The sequence below is a fragment of the Palaemon carinicauda genome, chromosome 9, assembly GCF_036898095.1.
Source record: "Palaemon carinicauda isolate YSFRI2023 chromosome 9, ASM3689809v2, whole genome shotgun sequence".
Taxonomy (NCBI): domain Eukaryota; kingdom Metazoa; phylum Arthropoda; class Malacostraca; order Decapoda; family Palaemonidae; genus Palaemon; species Palaemon carinicauda.
The window spans coordinates 120,001,729-120,011,728 of record NC_090733.1 but is presented as its reverse complement, the minus strand read 5'-3'; the positions used below and the strand labels follow the sequence as shown (position 1 = coordinate 120,011,728).

Below are 10,000 nucleotides of genomic sequence, written 5' to 3'. Positions count from 1 at the left end.
TAAGGAAAATGTCTAACTATCAGATTTCTTTTAAGTAGAATGTCTAACTATCAGATTTCTTTTAAGGAAAATATCTATCAGATTTCTTTTAAGTAAAATGTCTAACTATCAGATTTCTTTTAAGGAAAATTTCTAACTATCAGATTTCTTTAAAGGAAAATGTTTAACTATCAGATTTCTTTTCAGAAAAATGTCAAACTATCAGATTTCTTTTCAGAAAAATGTCCAACTATCAAATTTCTTTTAAGGAAAATTTCTATCAGACTTCTTTTAAGGAAAATGTCTAACTATCAGATTTCTTTTAAGGAAAATGTCTAACTATCAGATTTCTTTAAAGGAAAATGTCAAACTATAAGATTTCTTTTCAGGAAAATATCTAACTATCAGATTTCTTTTAAGGAAAATGTCTAACTATCAGATTTCTTTTAAGGAAAATTTCTATCAGACTTCTTTTAAGGAAAATGTCTATCAGATTTCTTTTAAGGAAAATGTCTAACTATCAGATTTCTTTTCAGGAAAATGTCTATCAGATTTCTTTTAAGTAAAATATCTATCAGATTTCTTTTAAGGAAAATGTCTATCAGATTTTTTTCAAGTAAAATGTCTATCAGATTTCTTTTAAGGAAAATATCTAACCATAAGAGAATAACAAATTAATAATACATGTTAAAGGCGTTCTTACAAGCTCTATATTCCTGGGTGATGTCTCTTCCAGAGCCGTGAAAGAGACAATCTTGGCCTGAACAAGAGCAGCGCTGAAGGTTGGTCCGATTCGGCCCAGTTGACGGGTGACGTGTCTCGAGTTCTCCCACAGTTTGCAAATGAAACTCTTCGCCAGCAACGCTGTATTCAGCTGCAACTCGTAATCCCTTCGAGTTGCCCCGTATTCAGCAAGACCTGGAAAAAAAATAATTTGTAGAAAGATCAAATACAATGATCAATCGACAAAAGACTTGGATATCAATAAAATATTACCCATCGAATATTTGAATTGTTACCATTAGAGATAAATCAAAATAAAGTATACTTTGAAAAAAAAAAAAATGAAATTTTGTTGTAGAAATATCAAGTTCAATAATCGATCGACAAAAGACTTGAATATCAATAAAATATTACTCGTCGATTATTTGAATTCTTACCATTAGAGTTAAATCAAAACAAAATATACTTTGAAAAAAGAAAATGAAATTTTGTTGTAGAAATATCAAGTTCAATGATCGATCGACAAAAGACTTGAATATCAATAAAATATTACTCGTCGATTATTTGAATTCTTACCATTAGAGTTAAATCAAAACAAAATATACTTTGAAAAAAGAAAATGAAATTTTGTTGTAGAAATATCAAGTTCAATGATCGATCGACAAAAGACTTGAATATCAATAAAATATTACTTATCGATTATTTGAATTGTTACCATTAGAGTTAAATTAAAAACAAAGTATCCTTTTCAATGAAAAACACCTAAAACCAGAGGTTAGGGGCTAATAAAAAAAAAAAAAAACAGGCAAAATTTCGACATGAGACACAGTAAACATGTCTCCTCATTTACATTATCTCCATTTATTTTGCAAAATTTTATTTTTAATCTTTTAATGATAGCAATACTAAGATTTACTATTTTATTTTTAATCTTTTAGTGATAGCAATACTAAGATTTACTATTTTCCAAAGTGAAATTGAAACTACCGGAAACTGAACATGCGTTTTTATACAACGAAAAAACCTATATTATAACGTGAAACATCAACGACGTTTTATTGAAAACACATCTGTTGTTAAGAGAGAACTTCAATACATCTACCTTGAACTTTTATAGCGTCACCCAACATGAATATTACATATAAAGTATAATCAAACAACTCAAGCTTACTACTATAACACAAGCATAGATGTACACTCACACTCACACACACACACACACTATATATATATATATATATATATATATATATATATATATATATATATACATATATATATATATATATATATATATATACATATATATATATATATATATATATATATATATATACACATATACATATATATATATATATATATATATATATATATATATATATATATATCAAGAACAGGTAAAACTTTGGTTGCGTCCACAATACAAAGACAACATACAGTATATGGCCGCATAAACTGAGCTCCAATTAGTATTCACAAATAACAGGAAACAGCTTTTTCGTTTCACCGTGTATTATTTGGTGTCCACACGTGATTCGAAACACATGTCGACACCAAATCATAAATGGAGAAACGTAATTGGAGTTATTCCTGTTATTTCTTGAAAACTAACTGGAGCTCAGTTTATGCTGATAATGCAGTCCTCATATTTTGGAAGCAACTAAAGTATTGTCTGTTCATTATAAAAGTAAAATGCCCATGTATCATATATATATATATATATATATATATATATATATATATATATAATACATATATATATATACATATGTATACATAATATATATATATATATATATATATATATACACACATACATACATACATACATTCATTATATATATATATATATATATATATATATATATATATATATATATATATATATGTATATATATATACACATACATACATACATACATATATACATACATTCATTATATATATATATATATATATATATATATATATATATATATATATATATATATATATAGTGAAAGTTGTGCACATTTATGGAAAAAGTGTTTTACAGATCTTGAAGATAAGTATACATCCCGCATTCGGCGTTCCAAATAAATGGACCACTACTTAATATTCACATTTTACTTTTAAAAAAATCTTCCAAAAAAGTTACTTGACATTCAGAGTGCGATTAGCGACATGGCGTCTTCAGCGTGCAGCCTTAATTAGCAAGATATCTGTTCTCATTCGGAGTCTTGGTTATTAAGTTTTGTGACAACTAAATGGTTATACGAGAAAATCCAATCAGATAAAATTAGGACTAATCATAGAGAGAGAGAGAGAGAGAGAGAGAGAGAGAGAGAGAGAGAGAGGAGAGAGAGAGAGAGAGAGAGAGAGAGAGAGAGAGAGAGAGAGAGGTCTGATGTAAGTTAATAGAATCATCACCATCTTATCCTACGCCTATTGACGCGAAGGGCCTAGGTTAGACTTCGCCAGTCGTCTCTATCTTGAGCTTTTAATTCAATAATTTTCTCTTCATCATCTCCTAAGATCACGATTCATAGTCCTCAACCATGTAAGCCAGGGTCTTCCAACTCTTCTAGTGCCTTGTGGAGCACAGCTGAACATTTGGTGAACTAATCTCTTTTGAGGAGTGCAAAGAGCATGCCCTAACCATCTCCATCTACCCCTCATGATGATCTCATCTACATATGGTACTTGAGTAATCTCTCTTATAGTTTCATTTCTAATCCTGTCCTGCCATTCAAGTCCCAATATCCTTCTGAGGGCGTTGTTCACAAATCTACTAAATCTATACTATGGAATTGTATTAAATTATTATGCCCCAAACTAAGATTGAGAATATCGTTGGTGTCCTACTATCAAAGAGCTCCAATATCCTTCACAAAATATATGGGTGCACAAACAGCCATTATGTACGCAAAGTGTATTGTTGATGAGACATAAACAGCAAAAATGTTAACCATATGTGGATTAACGTTCGTTTAGAATACTTCAATTAATCAGCCCTATGAAGCATTTATAATACACTCAGTCCTTTGCAAACTTAGAAATGTAACCACAGTTAATAAGACAATAAATGGGTATCAAGAAGGTAGTTGGTTGGCGAAGGCACCAGCCACCCGTTGATATCCTACCGCTAAAGAGTTATTGGGTCCTCTGACTGGTCAGACATTACAACATTGGATCTCTCTCCCTGGTTACGGCTCATATCATCTTTGCCAACAAGTAAACAGAATAGTACGGCCTATTCTTTATGCATTCTTCTTTTTCCTAATACAAAAAAAAAAAAAAAAAAAAGCTCTTCTAGGAGGAAGACACTCCAACATCAAACCATTGTTCTCTGGTCTTGGGCAATGCCATAGCCTCTGTACCATGGTCTTCCAATCTTGGGTTAGAGTTCTCTTGCTTGAGCGTAACTCGGGCACAATATTCAATCTTGTTTCTCTTTCTCTCGTTACTTTGAAGTGTTTATCCTCTTTTGTTATTTCTAAGTTTTTATAGTTTATATATGAAAGATTTATTTTAATGTTATTGTTCTTGAACTTTTCTTGTAGTTTTTCCTTACTTCCTTTTCCTCAATGAGCTATTTTCCCTATTGGAGGCCTTGAGGCTTGTAGCATCCTGCTTTTCCAACTAGGGTTATAGCTTAGCACGTAATAATAAATGATAATATAAGTGTATACAATTTGTTAGAAAAGGAAACACCGTGTTGTTAGCGATGAATAAAGGATGTCGGAGAACCACTTAGTGACTCGCATTGTTTATACCGCAGACATTCGCTGGGTATTTCTGGCTTAGTGAAAAAGACACCTGCTCATTTGGATTATCTTGGTCTGCTCACCTTTCCTCTCCTCTAGTATCCCCATCTCTCTCTCTCTCTCTCTCTCTCTCTCTCTCTCTCTCTCTCTCTCTCTCTCTCTCTCTCTCTCTCTCTCTCTCTCTCTATATATATATATATATATATATATATATATTAAATATATATATATATATATATATATATATATATATATATATATATTATATATGTGTGTATTATATTTATTAACTCATAAATTCATATATAGTTGAATGTAGAATGAAAAAGTAGAGAAACTGTTAAATAGAATATTATTTAATTTGATAATATAGAGTCCATGCAACTATTTATGTATGCACTAACTGAAGTGTGTGTGTGTGTGTGTGTGAGAGAGAGAGAGAGAGAGAGAGAGAGAGAGAGAGAGAGAGAGAGAGAGAGAGAGAGAGAGAGAGAGTAAAGTGAACTAACCAAGTTGGTCGAAATGGAGCACCATCTGTAATGTAAACAATATAATTTACATATCAACTGCTGACAAAATTATTACTCATATTAATAGCCAAGTTGCAACCCTAATTAGAAAAGCTAGACGTTATAATCATCCAGCAGGGAAAGCAGCCCAATGGGGAAATGAAATAAAGAAATAACGACTGAAATATAAATGAGACGTAATAGAAAAATACATAAAATATCCTAAAATCTGTAACAAGGTTCAAATACATCTGTCATATACTGTAAAACCTATTAAATGAGGCTTGCGTCCTCCAGCTGAATACTAAAGTATATGCAACAAGTTTGAACTTCAACTGATTCAACCGCCAAATTAGCAAAATCATTCCACAATCTGGTCATATCCGGCATAAAATTTCTAGAATAGTGTGTAGTATGGAATTTTAAGATGGCGAAGGCAAGACTGTTACAATTAACGGCATATCTAGTACTAGGTACAGGATGGTGCAGTCTGGGAAGATGTGCATGCAAAGGATGATCTGAATCTTAAGTAACATGAATAAAGAACTACAGAACAATGCTCAAAACACGGTAGAAAGGAAAATTTAAAAATTTCCTCAGGATAGATTACTCACCGGAAATGAGACTTTAAATATGAAATTTTTTTTGTGCAACTGATGAAAAAAAAAGACCATGCGTTTCTCGAAAATAACTTTGCAATAAAGAATCACGCCTAGAATTTGAAATGAGTTGTATATAATTAAAGAGATAGTATTGAAGAGCGACTGCCCTTTCCTTTACCTACTTACAAAATGGTATTTACTATTCAAACTAAGCGTACATAATTTCAGGGGGTAAGTAAAATGTTATTCAACAACAAATTGTATTTTAAAAATTTAAAAACTTCATTACTTCATTATTAATGATAATAGGAAATCACGGCGATAATTATTTAGAAAATTTTACCATGATTCAAAAAAGAATGCTTGCAACACTAAAACAGTAATTACTAGAGGGGCACTCAGTAGAAAGCATGGCTTCGTCATGCCACACACACTTATTTTCATCTTAACTCCACTAAAAACTTTCACTTCGATGTATTTTCTTCAAAATCTAATGGATTTGTCTTTGGGTCATACCCCACGTGTCCACCAAGTTTCGATGAAATTGGTTCTGTAGTTTTTGTCTAATGTTCACAAAGAAAACATTAAAGGATTTTTCCTTGGGTCATACCCCACGTGTCCACCAAGTTTCGTTGAAATTGGTTCTGTAGTTTTTGTCTAATGTTCACAAAGAAAACATTAACAAAATATTAGGCACTTACTTAAAAATAACTATGGTCATTTTTAAGTAAATGCCTAATATTTTGTTAATGTTTACTTTGTGAACATTACACAAAAACTACAGAACCAATTTCAACGAAACTTGGTGGACACGTGGGGTGTGACCCAAAGACAAATCCATTAGATTTTGAAGAAAATACATCGAAGTGAAAGTGCTTAGTGGAGTTAAGAGCAAAATAAGAGTGTATGGCATGACGAAGCCATGCTCTCTACTGAGTGCCCCTCTAGTAATTACTGTTTCAGTGTTGTAAGAATTTTAAAACAGAAAGCTGACCAGAAACATCGACACCACATATAAGTGTGAAAAGATGTAGACAAAGAAGAAGACTTAAAAAATGCGATTATTTTTAATGTACTGCTGCGTAATTGTTGATAAACTTTATCCAAAATGTTGCAGATTCATCCTTTGGTCATACGCAACATGACTACCAAGTTTGGTCAAACTCGGTACTGCAGTTTTTGTGTAACTTGTTCTCAAACGAACAAATCAATAAATAAACGGAGACAGGGTGAATACATACCCTTCGAAAATAATAATAATAATAATTAGGCGAAGGCAACTACATAGAAAAATTCATTATATCAGAATTATAAAAAATATGAAGCAATGAAACAAACAAAATGACATATAGAACCACAAGGCAACACAAGACACCTGGGGTAACATTCATCATCCCATTATTAGGTGGAAGAACGCAAAAGTGGCGAGGATTGGCACGGAATCTCTCTCTCTCTCTCTCTCTCTCTCTCTCTCTCTCTCTCTCTCTCTCTCTCTCTCTCTATACGCCATATCTAGTTTGGCTAAAGCATGAGTACCCAGAAGTCACCAACCAATAACAAGGGTCTACATTTGTCATAGAGAGAGAGAGAGAGAGAGAGAGAGAGAGAGAGAGAGAGAGAGAGAGAGAGAGAGAGAGAGAGAGAGAGAGAGAGAGTTCAAATAAGAAGATTGAAAATACACCAGGACACATCATGCAGACAACTAAATGATCTACTTATAAATAAAGTACTGTATCTTTCGATCATTTATGATTGGCTTTGTCAAAACATAAATTAGCTTGAGTAATTACTATTCCACTTTTTATATTCCTTACAGTGACGATCCTCATTTTAATATCAGATAACAGTATAAAAAAGGACACACTTTCCCACAATAACCTTCTATATTTAGTTCCTCCCTTTGGGGGGAGAATCTGCAGAAAAGATTATGGACGGAAGCAGCGATTGTTTCGTCTTGATGACAAAACTATTCAGGGCGATGAATACCTGGGAACATGACCCCTTTTCCACATCAAATACTCCCAAGCCTTCTCTCTCTCTCTCTCTCTCTCTCTCTCTCTCTCTCTCTTCTCTCTCTCTCTCTCTCTCTCTCTCTTCCTGTTGGTTGAAGGGGGGAGGGACGGACTCTCGATTGAAAGTTGAATCAATTAAATTTCGTCAAAAGTGTCGGATCAATCGGGTCTTCCATCCCTGCATAGTCGTGTCTTCCATTTTTTCCTCTGAAAGAATAAAGTGCTGTTGCATATTTACGCCAGCCACCTTTTGAAAGACAAGATCAAAGTATTAATAATGCTCGTTCCATCAGAGTGATAGGGATAGGAAGCATTCCATTTCTTTACTACTCGATCAAATTTCAAATTTCATGACAACACGAACGCCATCTAACCTGAAGTACTGTAAGTATTTTTTCAGGATCACCATGACATACTGTAGATCGTTGCATATGTCATTTAACTTATGTTCTTCATTAAAAGCAGATCCTCTGCTTATGCATTAGAGATACAAGCTAACGTTTGAGACCCTTTTATAAAATTTATGTTGAGCAAGGGATATAATATCGAAAAAAAGGGTTAAACATAATTTTCTACATTAAGAGAGATTAGCTCACCATACTTTCAACTGGGCTCCACAAGGCACTAGAAGAGTTGGAAGGCCAAGGGCTACATGGCTGAGGATTATGAAGCGTGAAGTAGGAGATGATGAATGGAGAAGTATTTACTTAAAAGCTCTAGAGACTACTGGAGAAATCTAACTGATGCCTATTGAGGCGTAGTAGTAGATAATGATGATGAGATCGTTTACTTTCAATGCTACCTAACTGCTCTAATTAAACGGTACTAAATGCCAGGTATGATTGAACGTCATAAGTAACGTGTCAGCGAAATTATTCCCTAAATGAGTATAAATGGAATGAAAATACTGATGGGTCCAAATGGCAAAGGTCTTCAAAATCAGACTGTAAGCAACACCTATAAACCAGAAATAAATTCTCAGATGAGAGAAATATATATATACAGTATATATATATATATATATATATATATATATATATATATATATATATATATATATATATGTATATATATATGTATATATATTTATATATATATATATATATATATATATATATATATGTATATATATTATATATATATATATATATATATATATATATATATATATATATATATATATATATATATGTATATATACATATATATAAATATATATGTATATATACATATATATACATATATATAAATATATATATATATATATATATATATATATATATATATATATATATATATATATATATATAAGTTCGTCAACAAATAAAAAATGGCTTTGCAAAATATTTCCTTTCACATACAATCATACACACACCGTTTACTCGGTAGCGTTTCATCTGATAAGGTTTTAATCATCATAATTAAATGTTTTAATGTTTTGAAAACCAATTTCAAGTTGTTAGTGTTTATGAAAATCACATTTAGGCCACTGCATTGAAATTATGAATCCTAATAATTTTGGACAAAGTAATTGATTGACTGATCAACAGTAAATACATACATATCAAATTTCAGTTTCTATACAAACGACAAACCAAAATAAATAGCGGTTATAAATGAAAAAAAAAATAACTTTGCCACACGGAAGGATAAAAATCTTAATCATTCAAGGTGTTAAGTCCATCAGCACAACATTTTTAGCGTAGCCTTGCCCACCTCTGTTTCTATTATTTACAACAGTTTAAATGTCGTTTATGGTAAGGGACACACTATTAAACAATGGCACAATATCCTAGCAACCGATCATATATGGTTAGCGTCAAGGTCTAAATACAGTATGTATTTAGATCTTGGTCAGCAACTACAATTCTATTTAGACCTTGATCAGAAATTACATTTCTAGAAGCAAGCTAGAACCAGGGAGAATCAAGCGGCGAAAAACCTTTAAAGCATACATCGAAACTTTCAAAATATACCTCTAAGCCGAAAATAAAACTATCGATGTCTTCAAAAGCTTCGTAGATACACTGATACACCAACATTAGTGTCTTCAAATATCCTAAGACAAAAACACAATAGGCAACTGATAAGGATATTCCTGCAAAAGAAGTAAATTCTTATACTGGGCTATATGGTCCCACACTGGGACTTGAGAGACCATTCAACACCGAAGTATACCTCGGGTAAAACCTTAGTTTCAATATGAATAAAAAGTCAAAAGAGGTTAGACAGCAAGATGGAAGAAAGTGAGCAAGTAAAGAGATAAGTAGCAGGATCAAAAGAAAAACAATACAGTTCACCGCGTGAGGTGCACTAACGGCAATAACCCTCCACTCTGGACTTTCAAGTCATAGGTCGACCTCACTTTTGATTTATACGCTCTACTTTTGGGGGTTAATTCAAGATAATTAAGATTATAAAAATGG

At 32.1% G+C, this 10,000-nt stretch overlaps 1 protein-coding gene across 2 annotated transcripts in view; it reads right to left on the bottom strand.

Annotated features, from left to right (window-relative positions):
- LOC137647110 (probable ATP-dependent DNA helicase HFM1) overlaps nt 1–10,000 on the bottom strand; it is a 335,745-nt gene that overhangs the window by 57,532 nt on the left and 268,213 nt on the right. For both annotated transcript variants that reach the window (XM_068380341.1, XM_068380343.1), the window contains exon 21: nt 683–897. In XM_068380341.1, coding sequence (XP_068236442.1) covers nt 683–897 — 215 coding nt within the window. The remainder of the gene's footprint in view (nt 1–682; nt 898–10,000) is intronic.